This window comes from Equus przewalskii, chromosome X (genome assembly GCF_037783145.1).
Source record: "Equus przewalskii isolate Varuska chromosome X, EquPr2, whole genome shotgun sequence".
NCBI lineage: Eukaryota > Metazoa > Chordata > Mammalia > Perissodactyla > Equidae > Equus > Equus przewalskii.
Window position 1 is genome coordinate 64,986,440 of NC_091863.1, and position 23,817 is coordinate 65,010,256.

At 34.8% G+C, this 23,817-nt stretch overlaps 1 protein-coding gene across 14 annotated transcripts in view; it reads right to left on the reverse strand.

The window, feature by feature from the left end:
* Nucleotides 1-374: 374 nt before the first annotated feature.
* RPS6KA6 (ribosomal protein S6 kinase A6) overlaps nt 375-23,817 on the reverse strand; it is a 170,242-nt gene continuing 146,799 nt past the window's right edge. For 9 of the 14 annotated variants that reach the window (XM_070606605.1, XM_070606602.1, XM_070606603.1 and 6 more), the window contains 2 exons: nt 12,189-12,329; nt 375-6,051 (listed from right to left, as the gene is read on the reverse strand). In XM_070606605.1, the coding sequence (XP_070462706.1) occupies nt 5,926-6,051; nt 12,189-12,329 (267 nt within the window). In that variant the 3' untranslated portion in view covers nt 375-5,925. Of the gene's footprint in view, nt 6,052-12,188; nt 12,723-23,817 lie in introns of those variants that run through there. The other 5 variants (XM_070606614.1, XM_070606611.1, XM_070606612.1 and 2 more) reach the window with 2 other exon arrangements.

The window sequence follows — 23,817 nt, forward strand, 5'->3', positions numbered from 1 at the left end:
ACGGTAATTTTTCCAGTACTTGGGAGTAGGATTTTAATTTTTCCTTATCACAGAAAAGGTTGTCACCTTAACTAAATTACAGACAAATGCATTCCCCTGATAAGTCCTAAAATTATTTTAAGTTTTCATCTTCATTTTCTTGAATTCCCTTGCCTTATAAGAAGATTAGAAGAGTAATCCTAATGTGGGAAAATATTACAGTTCAGGAAATATCAAGGTATATGCATAAACAAATAACACCTTGAAACACTTTTTTTTTTTTTTAGAACTGGCTCCTGAACAATGTATAGCAACTTTCAATGAAATCTGCGTGTATGGTGTTTAGAAAAGCAGACACAGTTTTATATCCATAAATGATCAAGCAAGGTCAACTATAAAATGTTAGAAAGTTGCAGCCTTTTTATTTAGTACCCAGAGAATGCCAGTAATTTAACATGATATCTTGATAAATGTTGCTCACAGAGTTTTAACAAGAAGAAAAATAATTATAATTTCTATGTCATCTTTGGCATGTTGTAAATTCAAAATGATAGCCATTTCTTTAAGCAGCACTGTGAGGGAAAAAAAACACCATAAAATGCACTACTAGAGTTGGTCTTACATGAAAAATGTAGTACAATGAAAACTTTAATGTCAAAAGGAACAGTGCTTTAAAGAAAACATTCATAAAATAAATGATGGTATAAACTCCATACTGTAGTCAGAAAAAGAAAATACAGTCACCTGAACATTGGGGACCTTTTCTTTCAATTGCAGCTTTTAAGTTTTTAAGCACATGTGAATCAAATTTACACACAACTTCTATTTAATGCCATTTCTGTCTTGAGAAGCACAATAAAATGCCAGTAAATATCATATTTTCTATATCAAAAAATAAAGTTAGGAATCCCAAAGTGCTTGGGAAATGTTGGTAAGACAATATTTTTTTATTTTGGCTATAGCGAATTATGCTCTCTCTACATAAACCCTATGTAACTCACAACTACCAACACTACTTACTGTTCTAAAAAAATCAAACAAAGAAAAACCACCATTCTCCTTTTTTATGCTGTGGAATTTAAGACAAGATAAATTCCCATTTCCAAACCATGTTGGCATTTGGATATTTAATCAAGGTTTCCTGTATAACTTTTAAAATGGCTGTTTCCTGTTTCCCGCTAGATTGCTTTTGTGATGTTAAAAATAATTTTATCATACTAAAAAACACACTTACATTTCTTTGCTATAAATGGTATCAATTTCAGAGAAAGTGAACTTGAAAAGAGAACTTAAATGTGACCTAAGCAATATTAGATGACAGGAAAGAAAAAAGCAAATAAATCTACTTGGTCACATTATGACAATTTATTAAGAAACTAATGCACTTAGTACATTCTCTAGCACTGACCCACATAAAATTAGATGCTTAATAAATACCTTTTTAAGAATAAATTAGTTCACATAATTAGACAAATAGAATGAAAGCAAAACAGTTATCCAAAGAAGCTCTACTGTCCAAGGTTTAGAAATGTGAATATAGAAAGAATCCTAACTTGGCAATCACATACATGTTTATTTCTAAGCATTTAGCTTTTTTGCTGGTCAATAAACTAAAAGGTACATGTGGAATACATGTATACTTTAAGTAAGCAAGCTTGAATTTCTGTATTCTAAAAATAATTTTCCTTTGTGTTCTTCTTCATGTTTCAAAGAAACTTATGTCTATAATTTAGGACTTACTATAGCTTCAAGTATTAGCAACCAAATGGAATTTTAGGTGATTAAGGATTATCATTTTATCCAAATTATACAACAGACTTCACAATATTGTAAGATGAAAACTAGGAACAGTGCATCCATAAGTATAATGTATTTGTGAATAATCACTATTAATGCCACTATGCTCTTTCATAGGAAGGCAGATAGCACACTACTGAATTGTACTGATAATTTCAGTAATCATTCATTTTGAGATACATGCCAAAAATACCTGAATAAGCTTTGAAATGTAAGAAATTGTTCTATGGGAATTTAATTGCAGTTCACCAATCTATACTTAATATGGCTTGCATTCTTGTTGAGAAATAACATCATAACATCATGGATCTCGGTGTCCTGAAATCTAGACAAAGGACCTGGAGACTCGGACTCCACTGATAGTGGGCATTCAACCTTTCTGTGTTCTTGTTTCTTTATCAATACAATAGAAAGTGGGGCTGGGGAGGGGAGATTCCTTATGTTATAGGTCACACACTATGAGAAACAAGAGTACAGATAATATGGCCTTAACTTCAACCATTCACAAGCCTCCCTTCACACCATTCTGTCATAGAAGTTCATTGTGATTAAAAGACTTGCAAGTTGTTAAGAGAAAATGCAGACTGAGAAGCAGAAAGGAACGAGCTGTGCAAAAAAGAAAGTTTATTGGATAATCTGACCCTGCGGCATATTGTGTATCCCTTGCCCAAAAATATCTTCCGTGATAAAAAATGAATTTACAATTATTCTCATCTGGTTAGATTGCCTGAAAACCCAGCAACTAGAAACTCATTTGATTAATGGACATTTTCCTTGAAAAATGCCAATTATCTACTAGCTACTTACAGAAAAATGTGAATTAATTTACTGAGATACCACTCTTTGCACCTTTTTAGCTGAAAATAGCTACTTGGTGACAATGGAAGTTTTGAGTTGGAGAAGAGGATTTGTGAGGTCCTTTTGGGGCACAGAAGCCTTCTGGAGTAAGCTTTAATCATGGAGTCCTCTGTCAGGTACTCAAGGTACTCAAGTAGGACAGCATGTGGGAGCTAGAAAGCCAGGAGAACGCGAATGTAGAGAATGCCAAAGACATACTTTGCCTAGTTTAAGCCTAAGTTTTCTAGTTAACCTTAAGGCAAAGGTAAGCGGTTCTTCCCCTTCTTCACATATAAAGGACCTCTTACTGTCAGGAAAATACTATTCAATCAGTGTGAATAAGTTTCTGTGGGCAGTACTATTTTAACATGATGTTTCACAATGAGGAAACGTTATAAACACCAAGCGTCTGTTCTTAAGTTGTGGGTTGCCTAGACATATGAAATCCCTTTGGGCTAACCAAAAGTGTTACCAAAATGTTTTACTATGTTTAATTACCAACGGCAATAAATTACTAAAATCAATGTTTAGGCATTCCTGGGTCTAACAAAATGGGCTAAACTTTGATTTTTATGGAAGAATTGAAACCACTGTCATTTTTCACAAAATCAGCATCTACCAGTGCTACATTTTAATCATCTTCTGCAAATGGTTTCCTGAGTTTACTCATGATAATATGTGCTTTAGGACAATAGATTGTTAGTCCATCTGGGTAAACCTGGTGTTTTCCCTGTGAGAAAAAAAAAAGTACAGTATCTTCTCCCTTCCAAACGACAATAAAAACCCCAAACTGTGCTATCATCAAATACTACCAAGAACCATCAACTACAAAGAAAACCAATGCAAAATAATTATTCATGAATCCATCAGAAACCACAGTATTCTAAAGTCTTATAGAAAGGATTAGTTTTTACTGGTTAAGCATTTATAGAAAACTCATCCAAAAAATGTCTCATTCATATCTGCATTTGTTGCTCTAGAGTTCTAGCCAAAATGGACATGATTAGGCATCCCAGGGTTCCTTCTACAAAATGGGGGTATAGTTTGAAGCTTTCCTTTATAATAAGGTTGCCCCCTACTACACTTGTTAAGCTACAGTGTTTGAATTTTCCAGCAGAAAACTCTCACACAATTATTGCGAAAATCCACTAGTATATCTGTGTCTTTTACACATTGTCAATTCTCACTCAGTGATTAGGAATCATGCTGTTCATTGCTTAATTCTGGTCGTGTTCTTTGCATGAAAGGACTGTATGACATGACCCTTCTGAAGAAACTTATCAAAAAATTAAGACCATCTACTTTCAAAAACTACTGATTACGAAAAAGCTGAAAGTTATTTTGTGATCATTTTTCATTTTTTCCAATTTCACTTACCCTAATTCTTTTGCTAGAAAAGCATACATGAAAATAGTATCTCTGTTGTGAAAAGTTCAACACCAAAATCACACCTCGGAGGTTGTCATATCAATTCTGATAAGAAGGCATAACAGCACAAATGAGAAAATGACAAGGAAAATAAGTTAGGATATATGGATACAAATTGTTACATGCAAGTACTTCTAGTAAGAAAGCAAAATTAAGAAAGAAAAAGCCAAATTTGGAAATAAAAATCCACAAGATATGATATCAGTCATTTTCTAAGTAATGCCATATGTTTTCCAAGTAACATTAGATGTTCTTTAATGTCTTTCAATTATTGCAAAAAGACACCTCAAAATAAGGATATGTACTTTTATATATCACACCCAAGAAACAGATCTTTGTGCCTGGAATATATATCATTTACATTGTAAAGAGACTATGTATAGTTTCTTTTATTAAATACCAAAGTTACAAGTCTCCTATCCTAAACTGTATACTTCAGCGCTCAGTAATCAACTCTCTCTCTGAACTAAGCAAAATAAAATACTCAGCAAACAGTACACCTAGCACACATGAGTAGTTCACTTATATTCACTAAACAAAACTGTAATATCCTCCAGTTTACATTCATGAGTTCTTTCTGTCAGTAGTAGTAGTAGTAGTCGTAGTAGTAGTAGTGATATTTTCTTCAATAACATAAAAAGATTCTTTAAAATCCCATCATTTAGAGAAAATAATACATACTACACAGTGGTTCTGAATCATAAATTTAATAATAAGACCAATTTGGCCAGATCTTTTTGTAATAAATATGATTTTTAAATGTCTTCAAATTTTATGTAGATCATTAATATTACTTCCTATTTAAAATGTCAGTTTATCTTCCTGAAGTATAACTATTATGCAGCATTGTCTAAAGTTTACTGAAATGTGCTATACTATATAATGTATGCTAAGCCTACTACAGTAAAATTTCAATTATATTATCATAGGATTCAAGGTAGATTAATATGCTCCACTGTAATTCAAAGCACATGGAAGTCCCAAAAACAACAGTGTAGTTCATTATAAAGGGGACAGTTGGTGATTAAATCCAATTGGTTAGCTTGAAAGTCAGTTTACATAACACCAAGGTAGTATCAACACCATGTACTTTATTTTCAAAGGCTTAGCTATGACCTATGTAGTAAATTACAACACCAATATAAAGCCTTTGGCTAAAAAATTCTTCACTTGTACTAAAATTCCATTAGATGTAAAATTTACAGAAGCCCTATGGAAATCTTTATTTCTACATGAGGCTACCTATGGATAATATACAGGTCTGTCTGCACATATTATTTGTGATTTAATTCTTCTGTAAAAATTTGGCACCAACCATATCAGGAGTTCACATATTAGCACAAATGAATTTTGCTCTGGCACCAAACTACTATGTCTACATTTTAGTAACTACAGAGTCAAATGGAGTTCTTTGGCTATACACAATAAGAAGCTTCTACAATACATTTTGTTTTCTTTATTTAAAAAAAAAGCCTATTCTTCAGGATCTGATGTTAAAAAATACTGACATTGCTTGGCATTACACTATTCGCATCCTGATTGTTGGTAATGATTCCCCAAACCATTATTGTATGAAACCAGAAAAACTATTAAAGTGACTTTATTTGAAAGGAACTTTAGAAGTTAATATGCAGAGAAGTTGTTAGGACCTTGTGGACACCAATTATATGTACTTAAATAAACACTTGGACACTACTAGAAAACAACATAGTATGAATATTGTGGACCTGTGGATTTTTTTTATCTCACTCCCCCCAAAAAAGGAGGCTTAAACAGAATATTCAAGTAATGTAGCAGAAAACAATGCCTTTGATATAAGATTAGGCAAAAAGCCACACATTTAATTTTCTCTTCATCCAGTTTGGCTGAGGAACACTGGAAATCTTACAGGCCAGTTGAGGTTCGCTTTTTCATGCTCCGTCGCTGAGCTAAGCTTGAAGCAGCAACAGGCTCTAGGACTGGTTGAAAGGTCTTGTGAGTCAGGGCAGAATATGTGGCAACTACTGCTCCCTAAAACAATGAGAAATATCACAAATTGAATAACAATCTCTAAAGGTGAAAAACTTTCAAAATATACCATGAAAGATTTAACTAGAATACAACTTTATTTCCCAGGAAAATAATGTGTATACTTGATCTGTATATTGATGCTCCCTTGATGAATTAATACCTGATTGCTTCTATATATTTTTTCAATAATATAGTTACAAATTTTTAAAACACTAAAATGTATTATTTCTATCAGTCTTTCATCATTCAATTTGCTTTTAAGTATTTTTTAAAACTTTATTTTTAATAGAAATTGTATATATTTAAGGTATACAACATGATATTTTGATACACATATACATAGTAAAATGATTACTACAGTCAACATATCTTCTCCTTACAGTTATCATTATTTTGTGATGAGAGTACCTGAAATCTACTCTTAGAAAATTTCCAGTATTTAACAGAGTATTATTAACTATAGTCATCATGCTATATATTAGATGTCTAGACTTATTCATTCTACATAAAGCAACTTTATACACTTTGACCAACATCTTCCCATTTCCCCCTCCTCCCTGCATCTGGTAACCACTGTTCTACTCTCTGCTTCTGTGTAATTGACGCTTTTAGATTCACATATAAGAGAGATCATGTAGTTTTTTCCTTTCTATGTCTGGCTTATTTCACATAGCATAATGTCTTCCAGGTTCATCCATGTTATTGCAAATGGCATGATATCCTTCTTTTTTTGTTTGTTTGCTGAAGAAGATTCACCCTGAGCTAACATCCATGCCAATCTTCCTCTATTTTTTAGTATGTGGGCTGCCAGCACAGCATGGCCAAAAACAGAGAGCTATAGGTCCATGCCCAGGAACTGAACCTGGGCTGCTGAAGCAGAGCTCACCATACTTAACCACTAGGCAACTGGGGCTGGCCCTGGTAGGACATCCTTCTGTTTTAAAGCTGAATAACAGTTCACTGTAAAAGATGCTTGGTATTATTTCAATCTTCTTAGATTTTTTGAGACTTGTTTTGTGGCCTAATATTTGATCACTCCTGGAGAATGTTCCATGTGCATTTTAAAAGAATGTGTATTCTGCGGTTTTTGGATGGAATGTTCTCTATAGATCTACTATGTCCATCTGGTCTAATGTGTCATTTAAGGCCAATGTTTCCTTATTGATCTTCTGTTTGCATGATCTTTCCATTGGTGTAAGTGGAGTGTTAAAGTCTCCTACTATTATTGTTTTACTATTTTTCCTTTTATGTCTGTTAATAACTGCTTTATATATTTAGGTGCTCCTATGTTGGATGCATAGATATTTACAAGCATTATATCCTCTTGTTAGGTTGTCCCCTTTATCATTATGTAGTGCCCTTCTTTGTTTCTTGTTACAGTTTTTGTTTTAAAGTCTATTTTCTCTCATATAAGTATTGCTACCCCAACTTTCTTTTCTTTGCCATTTGCATGGAGTATCTTTTTCCGTCTCTTCACTTTCAGTTTGTGAGGGTCTTTAGGTCTGAAGAGTGTCTCTTTTATGCAGCATATATATGGGTCTTGTTTTTTTATCCAATCGGCCTCCCTATGTCTTTTGATTGGAGCATTTAGTCCACTGACATTTAAAGTAGCTGTTGATAAACACATACTTACTGCCACTTTGTTACTTTTTTTCTGGGTGTTTCATAGTCATTATTTTTTTTTAAAAAGAAAAAAACAAAACAAAGAAGTCTCTAAATAAACCTTTAAAAAATATAATTTAAGGTAATAAGTATCATCAGTGAACAGTGTTAATGGCTTTATTAGGTATGAAGCATTCATTGTACTTTTTTAAATTGTATAAGTTTCAGGTGTATAGCTTTATAATTCAACACCTGTATACATTACACAGCGATCACCACCAGAAGCCTAGTTACCATCCATCACCATACAGTTGACCCCCTTCACTCATTTCACCCACCTCCAACCCCCTTCCTCTCTGGTAACCACTAATCTTTTCCCTGTATCTATGAGTTTGATTCTGTTTTGTTTGTTCATTTGTCCTTTTAGATTCCACATGAGTAAAATCATATGGTATTTTGACTTTTTTCCCTCTGACATATTTCACTTAGCATAATACCCTCAAGCTATGTTGCCACAAACGGCAAGATTTCATTTTTATGGCTGAGTAGTATTCCACTGTATGTGTGTGTGTGTGTGTGCATATATATATATATATATATATATATATATATATATATATATATATATATGAGATTGTCACATATGGCCTTTATAATATTGAGGCATGTTCCCTCTTTGCCCATTTTGTTGAGTTTTTATCATAAATGGATGCCAAATTATGTCACATGCTTTTTCTGCATCTACTGAGATCATCATACAATTTTTATCCTTCATTCATTAATGTTGTGTATCATGTTGATTTGCAGATACTGAACCATCCTTGCACCCCTAAATCCCATTTGATCATGGTGTATGATCCTTTTAATGTATTGTTGAGTTTTGTGTGCTAATACTTTGTTGAGGATTTTTGAATCTATGTTCATCAAGGATATTGGCCTGTAATTTTCTTTTTTTTTTTTGTGGTGTCCTTGTCTGTTAGGCAGTTTTGTAAAAATGGGTTTGGGAGCTTCCCCTCCTCTTCCATCTTTTGGAATAGTTTGAGAACAATAGGTGTTAAATCTTTGAATGTTTTGTACAACTTGCCAGGGAAGTATTCTGGTCCTGAATTTTTGTTTGTAGTTTTTGATTACTGTTTCAATGTCCTCACTAGTGATCGGTCTATTTAGACTTTCTATTTGTTCATGATTCAATCTTGGAAGATTGTTATGTTTCTAGGAATTTATCCTTTTCTTCTAGATTGTCCACTTTGTTAGCATATAATTGTTTGTAGTAGTCTCTTATAATCCTTTGTATTTCTGTGGTAACTGTTGTAACTTCTCTTCTTTCATTGCTGATTTTATTTATTTGAGCCCTCTCCTTTTTTGGTGAGTCCAGCTAAAGGTGTGTCGATTTTGTTTATCTTTTCAAAGAACCAGCTCTTAGCTTTATTGATCTTTTCTATTGCTTTTTTAAGTCTCTATTTCATTTATCTCTGTTCTGACTTTATTATTTCCTTCCTTCTACTAATTTTCAGCTTCATTTGTTCTTCTTTTTTTCTAGTTCCTTTAGGTGTAAAGTTGGAGTGTTTGAAATTTTTCTTGTTTCTTGAGGTAGGCCTGTACTGTGATGAACTTTCCTCTTATAACTGCTTTTGCTGTATCCTATAGATTATGATATGTTGTATTTTTGTTTTCATTTGCCACTAGGTATTTTTTTATTTTTCCTTTGATTTCTCTGATGACCCATTGGTTGTTCAATGGTATGCTGTTAAGTCTCCACATTTTTGTGGTTTTTTTCCCATTTTCTTCTTCTTTTTTTTAAAGATTGGCAGCTGAGCTAACAACTGTTGCCAGTCTTCTTTCTTCTTCTTCTTCTTCTTCTTCCCAAAGCCCCTCAGTACATAGTTGTATATTCTAGTTGTGAGCGCCTCTGGTGGTGCTATGTGGGACGTGGCCTCAGCATGGCCTGAGTGGTGTCATGTCCACGCCTGGGATCTGAACCTGTAAAACCCTGGGCCACCAAAGTGGAGAGCATAAACTTAACCATTCAGCCACAGGGCCAGCCTCTCCTATTTTCTTCTTGTAATTTATTTCTGGTTTCATACCACTGAGTTTGGAAAAGATGCTTGATATAATTTCAATCTTCTTGAATTCATTGATGCTTGTTTTGTGGCCTAGCATGTGATCTATCCTGGAGAATGTTCCATGCACATTTGAGAATTCTATTCTGCTGCTTTTGGATGGAATGCTCTGTATATGTCTATTAAGTCCATCTGGTCAATGTGTTATTTAAGGCCAATGTTTCTATACTGATTTTCTGTCTGGATAATCTATGCATTGATGCAAGTGAGGTGTCAAAGTACCCTACTATTATTGTATTGCTTTCAATTTCTCCCTTCAGTTCCATTAATCTTTGGTTTATATATTTTGGCTTTTATGTTGGGTCCATATGTATTTATAAATGTCATTCCTTTCTGGTGGAGTGACCTTTTTATCATTATGTGATGCCATTCTTTGTCTTTTATTACAGTCTTTGTTTTAAAGTCTATTTTATCTGATATGAATATAGCTATTCTAGCTTTCTTTTCATTTACATGGAATATCTTTTTCCATCCCTTCACTTTCAGTCTGTGTGTCCTTAATTCTGAAGTAAGCCTCTTGTAGGCAGCATACAGATAGGTTGTGGTTTTTTCAATCCATTCAGCTACTGTATATCTTTTGATTGGAAAATTTAGTCCACTTACATTTAAAGTAATTATTGATGCATATGTACTTATTGCCATTTTGTTAATTGTTTTATGGCTTTTTGTAGTTCCTCTCTGTTTCTTTTTCTTCTCTTCGCTTGTGGCTTGATGCCTTCTTAGTTTTATGTCTAGATTCCTTTCTCATTTTCTTTTGTGTATTTATTACAAGTTTTTTCCTTGTGGTTACCGTGTGGTTCACATATAACTTTCTGTGTAAATAGCAGTCTGTTTTAAGTTGATAGCAACTAATATCTGACCACATTCCAAAGCTTTACCTTTTTACTCTCCGCCCTCACAACTTATATTTTTGATATCACATTTGACATGCTTTTATTTTATACAGGTCTTAACTATTTATTGTAATTTTAGTTAATTTTACTACTTTTGTCTTTTAACCTTCATGCTTCATTTATATAGATTGATTCACTACCTTTATTATATATTTACTTTTTCCAGTGAGACTTTTCCTTTCCTATGTTTTCTTACTATTGATTAGTGCTTTTGCTTTTCAGTTTAAAGAAGTTCCTTTAACATTTCTTGTAGGGCCAGTTTAATGGTGATGAACTCCTGTAGCTTTTGCTTATCTGGAAAACCCTTAATCTCACCTTCAATTCTGAATGATAATTCTGAAGAGAATTCTAGGTTGAAAGTGTTTCCCCTTCAGCACTTCGAATATATCATGCCACTACCTTCTGCCTTGTGAAGTTTTTTGCTGAAAAACCTGCTGACAGACATATGGGGTTTCCCTTGTATGTAACTAGCTGTTTTTCTCTTGCTGCCTTTAGAATTCTCTCTTTGTCCTTAACTTTAATGTTTTAATCATAATGTGTTTTGGTGCTTATCTCTTTGGGTTCATCTCATTGAGAACTCTCTGGGCTCCTTGGACTTGGCTATCTGTTTCCCTCCCCAGACGAGGGAAGTCTTCAGCTATCATTTCTTCAAATAACTTTTCTGGCCCTTTCTCTGTCTCTTCTCCTTCTGAGATTCCCATAATGCAAATGGGATTCTGCTCAATGTTGTCCCAGAGTTCCCTTAAGGTATTTTTAGTTTTTTAAAATTCTTTTTTCATTTTGCTGCTCTGACTTGATGAATTCCACTGTTTTGTTTTCCAGCTTGCTGATTCATTCCTCTACTTTATCCATTCTGCTGTTGAATCCCTCTAGTGTATTTTTCAGTTCAGTTATGACTTCTGTTTGGTGCTTTCCGATATTTTGTATCTCTTTATTGAAATTCTCACTGTGTTGATCCATTCATCTCCCAAGTTCGGCAAGCATATTTATGATTAGTACTTTAAACTCTTTATGAGGTAGATTGCTTATCTCCACTTCATTTAATTCTTTTCCTGAGGATATGTCCTATTCCTTTGTTTGAAACATATTCCTCTATCTCTTCATTTTGCCTAACTCTCTGTATTTGTTTCTATGTATTAGGTAAATTGGCTAACTTTCTCAGTCTTCAATGAGTGGCCTTATGTAGGAGATGTCCTGTGGGGCCCAAAGGCACAATCCCCTCTGGCTACCAGAGCTAGGTGCTCAAGGGGTGTCGCCTATGTGGGCTGCATGGATCTTCCTGTTGTGGTGGGGCCAAAGCTCCAATGTGAGGATGGGCAGGGCACCTGGCACCACTTCAGGGTGTGGCTGCAAGTACTGCAGTGTGTTGATTGGCAGGAGTGATGCCCAGCCCTGCTGGGAGGCACAGCCATGACTGCTGTGGTGCGTTGGTGGGGCAGGGCTGGCTCCTGGCCCTGCTAGGAGGTGCAGCTGAGACATGTATCAAGCATTTAGAAGGTGCACAAAAGTACGCTTGTTTTACCTTAATGACATGTGATGTATCATTTATATTTGGTTGATCATTCGGCAACTGGTCTCTGTGGATTATCCACGAGTGTTTTAATACTTGTTCTGTAGTGTACCGCTGATGTGGGTCCATATGTAGCATATGGGAAAGCAAATCCTAAATTAAAATGAAAAAATATATATATATATATATGAAACTATATATCAGTGAAGGTTTTGGTAAAATATATCATTTCACATTTTCTTAAAATATGAAAGCATCAGTAGCTTTACAATCTGTTTTATTTTACCTACCTTTAGGGAAAACATAACCTATATTCTGCACAATTAACTGTCAAAAGAGAATCTTGAAACAGATTTTTCAATATACAGTAAATACTTATCGTTTTTAACTTAGGAGATACCAAATCTGTGGAACTGGAATGTGGTCAGTGAGGGAGGTGGAAAATATAAAGTAGCAGGAGTTATCCTGGAATGTGCTAACTGGTCAAGAGGAGAAAGGAGCTGTTGATCTTTGCTGGTAAGCCAGTCCTCAAAATTATAAGGGTATCTGTATACAGACAGAACATAGAAGGGAGGGTTCCATGTTGTTAATTCACTCAATAACTTGGGGTTTACTGTATAAAATACTAAAGAAAGCAAAACGTACATCCAAGGTTGGCAGCTAACTGCTAGCATGATAGTGTTCAGAGTAGCAAAGGTTTCTCATCAGATTAACTGTGAATATGCTTATTTTATCTGTGTTATAGTAACAAGTTGGAAATGTAAGATAACCTGATAGTAAAACACAATTTTAAATATATTAAATGATGTGATCATTTTAAATAAACTATCTCTACCAAGCATCTTTTATAGAAAGAAGTAAACCCCCCTTAATAAGTATCTTCTAAAAAAGAAACAAAATCATCATTTGTGAACTTTTCTTCAATAGCAGAAGCAGTGAAAGTGAAGACTCACAGTAGTAACATCAGAATTTGAAGAATAATGTAATCGTTTTAAACTATGTAGGGGAGTAGAATAACCACTCAAAAAAAATCTATTAGGAAAAAAACAGATGTTCAGAAATAAATGGAAAAATAATACAAAAAAAGAAAAAACAGTGAATTACTTTAATAAAACAGACTTAAACATTAATCATAAAAAGTATAAAAGTTCAACAGTTCAAGGACTTCTGCCTCAGGCCAAGATAGAATACCAGGGACTGGATTCACCCACCTACTTGAAACAATGCCCCCCTCCCCCCAAAAAACTTAAAATATAGGAAACAACAGCTTTCAAGAGATTAGATATTAGGCAATGAAAGACAGTGATTTCTAAGAGATGAGAAACAAATCAAGTAATCCCTATGACTGCCCCAGCTTGCCTCCTTGAGAGTTTTCAGGCTACTGTGCAGGTATGGGGAACCAAGGCAAAGCCTGCTGTATTCCTTGAGTTGACGAGAGAGAACTGAGTCATGAGAGACCAAAGCAGACAGAGTTAGAAGGACAAACTACTAGAGAGGTGAGAGGAGCAAAAAGAGAACTACAGAGGTCTGTAGAGGGTCTCCCTCAAGTATTCAGCAGATTACTGATGAATTCATATATGTGAAAAAAATACCAAAGGCCATGAGAAGAACTATGTGAAAGGATTAGAGGGAAATCAGAGCTCATGTAGGGTGAAGAATATTGCCTATTCCCACCAGCCAGACTGGAAAATCTCATAATTCAGAGTATTTGGTAAAGTACTTGAAGCAAACCTGCCTGAGTAGTGAGTAGCCCTAGACTAAACACTACTCTGGTCCTGCCTAAAAAATCTTAAAAGGAAGACCCAGAAGTACCAAACTACTTCCCCTAACTTAACTGTGGCCCAGAATAAAACTCAAGAATATTTATAGGAATACAAAAGCATCCAACACCCACCAAGGCAAAATTCACATCTGATTTCTTATTAAAAATAACCAGGCATACAAATAGAAGGAAAATACAAGCCACAATGAAGAGAAAAAAAAATCAATTAATCAAAATTGATCCACAATTGACATATATGTTAGAATTAACAGACAAGGAAATTAAACAGTTACTGTAACTCCATTCTGTATGTTCAAAAGTAGAGTCTGTATGACTCCATTCATATGTGGAAATTAAACACATGGACAAAGAGAAAAGATTAGTGGTTACCAGGGCAAAGGGGAGGTAGGGGGTGGGCACAAAGGGTGAAGTGGTGCACCTACAATATGACTGAAAAATAATAAAGTACAACTGAAATTTCACAAGGTTTTAAAGTATCATAATCTCAATAAAATTTTTTTTAAAAAGTAGAGACATAGAAGCTATAAAAAGACACAAGTCAAACTTTTAGAAATGAAAAGTAAAACCTGAGACCACAAAAATAAACTGAATAGGATTAACAACAAATTTGATATGGAAGGTAAAAAGACTGGTGAAGACAGCAATAGATACTATTAAAAGGAAATACAGAGTGTAAAACAAACAAGCGAAAGAACAGAGCATTAGTAAGCTGTGAGACAACTTTAAGTGACACAATACACAAGCGCAACTGGTGTCCCAGAAGAAAAAAAGATTAAATTTGCAAATTTAATGGAAACCATAAACCCATAGATCCAAGAAGCTCAATGAACCCCAAATATTAGAAAAGTAAAGAAAATTACATAAAGCCACGTGAAACCAAATGGCTCAAAACTCAAGACTGAGAAAACTTCAAAAGCAACTATAGGGGGAAAAAAAAAGCATGCTACATATAGTGAAACAAAGATAAGGATAATGGCAGATTTGTCAGAAAAAAATTCAAATGACAAGTTAACAGAACTCTTGAACAACAAATGTGTCAAAGAAGAAATTGAAAGAGAAATAAAAAAAGTATCTTAAAACAAATGAAAATGGAAACACATCATACCAAAACTTATGGGATGAGGCAAAAGCAGGTCTCAGAGGGACGTTTATAGTGATGAATGCTTACATTAAGAAAGAAGATCTCAAATAAACAACCTAACTTTATACCTCAAGAAACTAGAAAAAGAAAAACAAAGGCAAAAATCAGCAGATGAAACGAGACAATAAAGATCAAAGCAGAAATAAATGAAATAGAGACTAGAAAAACAATAGAAAAGATTAACAAAATTAAGAGCTGGCTTTTTGAAAAAATAAACAAATTTGACAAATTTTTAGCTAGACTACGAGAAAAAGAGAGGAGACTCAAATAAAATCAGAAATGAAAGAGGAGACATTACAACTGATACCACAGAAATACAAAGGATCATAAAAGACTACTAAGAAAACACATACGCTAACAAACTGGATAGCCTAAAAGAAATAACTACATTCTTAGAAACATACAATGTAGCAAGGTTGAATCACGAAGAAACAGAAAATCTGAACAGATCAATGACATGTAAGGAGACTGAAGCAGTAATCAAAAACCTCCCAACAAAGAAAAGCCCAGGATCACATGGTTTCACTGGCGAATTTTACCAAACACGTAAAGAAGAATTAATGCCAATCCTTCTAAAACTCTTCCAATAAACTGAAGAGGAAACACTCCCAAACTCCTTTTATGAAGCCAGCATTACCCTGATACTAAAGCCAGAAAAGGATACTACAAGAAAAGAAAATACAGGCCAATATCCCTGATGAATATAGATGAAAAGATTCTCAACAAAACACTAGCAAACTGAATTCAACAGCACATTAAAAGGAACCTACACCAAGATCAAGTGAAATTTATCCCTGGGAAGCAAGAATGGTTCAACATACACAAATCAATAAATCTGATACACCACATTAACAGAATGAAGGACAAAAATCATATAATCCTCTGAATAAATGAAGAAAAAGCATTTGACAAAATTTAACATCCTTTCATGATAAACAATCTCAACAAATTGTTTATAGAATGAATGTACCTTAACATAATACAGGTCATATATGACAAGCCCACAGAAAACATTATACTCAGTGGTGAAAGGCTGAAGCTTTTCCTCTAAGATCAAGAACAAGACAAGGGTGCCCACTCTCATCACTCCTATTCAACATAATACGGGAAGTCCTAGCCAGAGCAATTAGACAAACAAGCTATATGATAGGCTAATGTGTATGTCTCTGTCTCAGTTTTTAACAAAAATGTTTAAAAAGTGAAAAAAAAGATTAAAATACAAAGAATCTTACAGAATAAGGATATAAAAAAGAAAATATTTTTGTACAGCTGTAAAATGTGTGTTTTAAGCTAAGTGTTATTATAAAAGATTTGAAAATTTAAAACAAAATAAAAAATTTATAAAGTAAAAAAGTTATAGTAAGCTAAGGTTAACTTACTATCAAATAAAAATATTTTTTTCTAGATTTGGTGTAGCCTAAGTGGACAGTGCTTGTGAAGTCTTTGGTAGTATACAATAATGTCCTAGGCCTTCACATTCACTCACCACTCATTCAGTGATTTGCCCAGAGCAACTTCCTGTCCTGCAAGCTCCATTCATGGTAAGTGCCCTACACTTAGACATTTTTTAAATTTTTTATATCATATTTTTACCGTACCTTTTCTATGTTTAGATATACAAATACTTACCACTGTGTTACAACACTGCTCCCAGGGAAGACTGTTACCCTATCCTTAAAGCTTTGAAACTTGGCATTGACTTGGCCTCCTTACAAATGAAAGTCCTTTCAGGCATCTGTTTCCAGAATAGGGAGGTTTCATTCACATCCACCTCTAGGAGCTTCTCAACGTCATCCTCATTCACACCCAGGTTAAAGTTGTTTGCCATCTCAACCACAGCCTTGATGATTTTTGCAAACTTCTCATCCTTGGCAAATCCTTTGAAGTCATGGACGAAACTCTTGAGTGTCTTCTTCCAGATGTCATTCATACACTCCCTGTTGACATCACTCCAAGCCCAAGCAAGGTTCTTGATGCAGTGATAGATGGTGTAATCCTTCCAGAATTGCATAAGTGTCTTCCTCAGTTGCAGAAATAGACTTGGCAAAGGTCTTCATCAGTTTTAGGCCTTAAAAGCTGCTATAACTCCTTGATCCATTGGTTGGATCAAAGAGGTGGTGTTTGGAGGGACAAACACCACTTTGATATTGGGATGAAGATCACCAATAAAAGGAGGATGTCTGGGAGTATTATCAACAATAAAGCAAAATCTTGAGACGTATGTTATTCTCCATTTCACTGGCACAGAAATTCAGGAGGGCCTCTTAGAAAAGGAGCTGGGTCATCCATGACTTCTTATTGCTCCTGTAGTACACTGGCAGTATGTGCTTACTGATATGCTTGAAGGCCCTTGGGTTCTCACTGTCCCAGATCACAAAGAGTTTCAATTTGTAGCCTGCAACATTGCCCCCAAGGAAGACTGTTATCCTATCCTTAAAAGCCTTGAAACTTGGCATTGACTTGGCTTTTTTATGAATGAAAGTCTTTTTAGGCATCTGATTCCAGAATAGGGAAGTTTCATTCATAGTGAATATTTGCTCTGGCAAGTAATTTTCCTCCATAATCAGCTTATCCAGAGTTTCTAAAAGTTCTTCAGTTGCCTTCACATCAGTATTCACAGACTCACCACTCACTTTCAAATTATGTAATGAATAAAAATTCTTCAATCATTTAAACTACCCAGAGCTACCAGTAAATTCAACATCATGGTCGGGTCCAGTATTTTCTTTCAACATCGCAAACAAATTTTGCTTTGGCTGTGACTGTCATGGCACTGAGAGGGATATGCTTCCATGTCTGGTCTTTATCCAGGTCACTGGAAGATTCTCCATGTCTGATATATGCCCTTCTCAAATTTCTGTTTCATTGCTTTCAATGAAGCATATCCTTTAACATACTTTCATCACATTGATCTCATTCTTCAAGATCATAGCTATGGTGGAATGGGACATGCCTGACAGGTGAGCAATAATTATCACTGATTTTCCAACTATTTAGTCCTTAATCACTTTTTTTTTTTGAGGAAGATTAGCCCTGAGCTAACTGCTGCCAATCCTCCTCTTTTTGCCGAGTAAGACTGGCCCTGAGCTAACATCCATGCCCATCTTCCCCTACTTTATATGTGGGATGGCCACAGCATGGCTTGCCAATCGGTACCATGTCCGCACCCGGGATCCAAACCAGCAAACCCTGGGCTGCCGAAGCGGAACGTGCAAACCTAACCACTGCACAACCAGGCTAGCCCCCTTAATCACTTTTAATTTCATTTCCAGGTCAATCACCTCACAAGGACTTTCACTGGCAATATTAGCAGTGAATTTTGTATGTGTAGGGGCAAAGTTCAAGTTGAACAAAACAACATGAAATTAAATCAAGCACAAGAGAAAATGATGCAATCAAAAGACACAGTAAACACGAGATGTATAAAGCTGCTGCCACTATAACATAGCATACTGTTGTAGAGTAAACTTTATCTTTTATAAGTAGAAAGAGTACGCCCTAAAACAACAAAAAGTACAATACAGTAAATACATAAACCAGTAACGTAGTCATTTATTATCATTATCAAGTATTATGTACTGTGCATAACTGTATGTGCCATACTTTTATATGACTGGCAGCGCAGTAGGTTGGTTTACACCAGTATCACCACAAAACACATGAATAGTGTGTTGCACTATGATGTTACAACAGCTATGACATCACTAGTCAACAGGAATTTTTCAGCTGCATTATAATCTTATAGGTCCCCTGTTGTATATGCAGCTTGTTGTTGACCAAAATGTCATGACTGAACTGTTAAAATGTCCATACTACTGAAAACCATCTTTAGATTTAATGCTATCTCTATCAAAATTCCAACTTCATTTTCCACAGAAACAGAAAAAATAATCTTAAAATTCATATGGAACCACAAAAGACATCAAGAAGCCAAAGTAATTCTGAGAAAAAAAACAAAGTGGAGGCATCACACTTTCTGATTTTGAACTATATTACAATGTATCATAATAAAAACAGTATGGTGCTGGCATAAAAAGACACAGAGACCAAAGGAACAGAATCGAGACCAAAAATAAACTCACTCATCTATGGTCACGTAATATTTGACAAGGGAGCCAACATTCAATGGGATAAGAAGAATCTCTTCAGCAAGTGGTGCTGGGAAAACTGGATATACACATGCAAAAAAATGAAATTGGACTACTATCTTATATACCTCTCACAAAAATTAACTCAAAATGGATTAACGACTTAAACGTAAGCTGGGAAACTATAAAACACTGAGAGGAAAAGCTCCTCAAAACTGGTCTCGGCAATGGTGTTTTTGGATATGACACTGAAAGCACAAGCAACAAAGGCCAAAAAAAAAACCCCAAAAACCAAGTGGGACTACATCAAACTTAAAAGCTTCTTCAAAGCAAAACAATGAACAAACTGAAAAGGAAACCTACAGAATGGGAGAAAATATTTGCAAACCATATATCTGATATGGGGTTAACATCCAAAATATACAAGAAACTCAAACTGCAAAAACCCCTCAAATAACCCGACTGAAAAATAGACAACTCATATGACAGCAAGAAAGCCCCCAAATAATCCAATTTAAAAATGCGCAGAAGACCTGAATAGACATTTTTCCAGAGACATACAAACAGCCAACAGGTACATGAAAAGATGTTAAACATCACTAATCATCAGGGAAATGGAATTCAAAACCACAATGAGATATCACCTCACACCTGTTAGAATGGCCATTATCAAAAAGACAAGAGGTAAGTGTCAGCAAGGAAGTGGAGAAAAGGGGACCCTGTGCACTGTTGATGAGAATGTAAATAGGTACAGCCATTATGGAAAACATCATGGAGGTTCCTCAAAAAATTAAAAATAGAACTACCATATAATCCAATAATCCTAGTTCTGGATATATATTCAAAGGAAATAAAAGCACTATTTCAAAGAGATATCCAGGGACTGGCCTGGTGGCTCAGCGGTTAAGCGTGCACATTCTGATTCGGCGGCCCGGGGTTCACAGGTTCGGATCTGGGGTGTGGACATGGCACTGCGTGGCAAGCCATGCTGTGGCAGGCATCCCACATATAAAGTGGAGGAAGATGGGCATGGATGTTAGCTTAGGGCCAGTCTTCCTTGGAAAAAAGAGGAGGATTGGCAGATGTTAGCTCAGGGTTAATCTTCCTCAAAAAAACAAAAACAAACACACAAAACAACAAAGACATATCCACACCCCGATGTTCATTGCAGCATTATTCACAATAACCAAGATATGGAAATAACTTAAAGTGTCCATAGACAGATGAATGCATAAAGAAAATGTGAGATGTATACATATGAGATATAAGATATTCACACAGACACACAGAGTCTGGAGAGAGAAGGAAATCCTGCCATTTGTGACAACATGGATTTTCCTTGAGGATATTATGCTAAGTGAAATAAGTCAGACACAGAAAGGCAAATCCTGTATTCTGTCACTTACATGTGGAATCTAAAAAAGTTGATCTCACAGAAACAAGAAGTAGAATGGTGGTCACCAGTGGCTTAGGTGGTGGAAGAATGTAAAGATGTTGGTAAAACGTACAAATTTCCAGTTATAACATGAATAAGTTCTGGGGATCTAATGTACAGCATGAGGACTCTAGTTAACAATACTGTACCATATACTTGAAAGTTGCTAAGACCGTAGGTCTTTAATGTTTTCAAGACAAAAAATGGTAATTATACGAGGTAATGGAGGTGTTAACTAACCTTATTGTGGTAATTATTTCATAATATATATGTGTATCAAATCATCATGTTGCACACCCTATGGTTACACAATGTTATACGTCCTACACCTCAATAATGCTGGAAAAATGAAGAAGATATTGCAATATCTTTACTGAAACAAAAAAATATGGAAACTTAAAATTTTATATTGAGTGAATATATCTTACAAAATCAATGGGGAAAATTACCAGGGATAAAGAAGATCATTTCATAACAGCTAATCAAGACAAATTTATAAACAATTCTATGCACCTAAAAACAGTGCTTCACAATACACAAAGCAAAAATTGATATAAGTGCAAAGAGAAACAGACCAATCCATAATTATGGCTGAAATAAGAAAGCAGACATCACTACAGAGTCCAGAGATATTTTTAAGAAAAACTTTATGCCACTATAATTGACAATGGACAAATTCCTTGAAATAAAAACAATGCTAATGCTCACTCAAGGAGAAACAGATAACCTAAATAGCAATATAGCTATTTAGAAAATTGTATTTATAGTTAAAAACCTCCAACAAAAAAAACTTCAAGCCCAGAGGGAGTCACTGGTGAAGTATAACAAACATTAAGAAGTAACTCCAGTTCTAAATAACTCTTCCAGAAAACTGAGGAAGAGGTAATGTTTCCCAACTCATTTAACGAGGCCAGTATTACCTTGATAACAAAATTAGAAAAAGATATTGGAATAAAACTGCAAACCAATATGCCTCATGAACATAAATGTAAAAATTGTAAACAAAACTTTAGCCAAATTCAGCTATATGTATATATAAAAACAATAATATCAGGTCGAAGTATTGTTTATCCTAGGGATACAAGGGTGGCTTAACAAAGGAAAATCAATGTAATTTCAGCATAACAACAAACCAAAAAATAAAATCCATGTGATTCATCTCAATAGATATAAAGACAGCATTTGACAAAACCCAAAATCCACCTCTAATAAAAGTGTTGCTCAAACAGGGAACAGAACAGAACTTCCCCAACCTAACTAAAAGCATCTATGTAAAATCTACAGCTAATATCACTCTTAATTTGAAAAATGAATGATTTCCCTCCAGATCAGGAACAAAACAAGAATGTTCACCCTTGTATTTCTACAACAATGTACTACAAGTTCCAGCCATTGAAATCAAGAAAATATATCCGTATGGGAAAGAAAAAATTAAAACTGTCTTTATTCACAAATGACATGATTTTCTATGTAGAAAAACTGTTGGAATCTAAAAAAAAGCTACCAGAATTAATAAATGAATTTAGCAAAAGTGTAATATATAAGATCAATATAAAAACAATCATATTTCTACATACTAGTAATGAAAAATAGGAAAATGAAATTAAAAAATAATGCCACTTACATGAGCATGAAAAACAGGAAAAACTCAGGTAAAACACACAATAAAAGATGTGCAATACCTACACATGAAAAGCATAAAACATTGCTGAGAGAAATTAAAGAAGGCCTAACTAACTGGACAGAGATATGGTGCTCATGGATCAGAAGACTCAATGTTGTTAAAATGTCAATTCTCCCCAAATTGATCTATAGATCCAACACCATCTTATCAAATTCCTAGCAGGCTTTTTTGGTAGAAACTGAAAAGCTGACTCTAAAATTCACTTGGAAATCCAAGGGACCCAGAATAGCCAAAACAACTCTGAATAAGAAGGAAAAAGCTGGAAGACTACCAGTATGCTAATTTCAAAACTTATTCATGAATAAACAATAATGAAGACAGTGTAGTAATGGGGTAAAGTTAGACAAGTAGGGTGTAACCACCCCTGATGCAGGAAGGGTTAATAATCACTGGAAAAGGCTTGCCAACAAACTGTGACCCGGAGGTGAGAAGGCCGGTTAGTGAATGACGGGTAAGACCTCCAGCGGAGGCAACCTAAGCCAGGCACAGTCGCCTGGGGGCACAGATGGAGATACGATATCGGGAGCAGGAGGGGCCATTGCCTAGGAGGACTTGCATGCTCCGAGATAAAAATATATGAGCACAGCAATAACATGATAATATCAAAACAGAGGCCGAGGGAGGGCTCCTTGAGAAATCACCAAGAATTCTTGGCATCCGCTAATCACTTTGTCCAGAACACCTGTGCATGTTTAACAGATGTAAACTATGTATATATTGAAACGCTGGTTTTAATAAACTCAGAATGGCCTTCAGCCCTCTCTGCATCTATCCTGGTGTGTACATTGGATCGCGACACCGACATAGGGTGAATAGAACAGAATAGAGAGTAGAAAAATAGAACCACACATATTTGATAGGTGATTTTTGATCAAGATACAAATGCAATTCAGTGGAGAAAAGGATAGCATTTTCAACAAATGGTGCTGGAACAACTGGGTATCCATATGGAAAAATGAATTTTGACCTATATACAAATATTAAATCAAAATGAACCATAGACCTAAAGGTAAAACCTGAAACTATAAAACTTCTAGAAGAAAATACAGGGGAAAACAATTGAAATCTTGGGTAAGGCAAAGATTTCTTAGCTATAACACCAAAAACATGGTACATAGAAGAAAAATAAAATGAAATATTGACCTTTATCTACGTTATAAACTTCTGTCCCTCAAAAGACACTCCATAAACTGAAAGAAAATATTTGCAAAGCATAGCTCTGATAAAGGACTTGAATCTAGAATGTATTAGGGACTCTTAAAAATGAAAAAAAAGACCCAAATAAAAAAGAAGGGGAAAAAGATTTTAACAGACAATTCAAAAAAGATAAATGGATGGCAAATAAGCATGTGAAAAATGCTCAACATCATTAGTTACTAGGGAAACGCAAATTAAAAATATTATTACATACCTTTAAAAATAGCTAAAATTGTAAAGAAATGATCATATGAAGTGTTGGCAAGGATATGGGAGAATTAAAACTCTCATACACTGCTGGTGGAAATGCAAA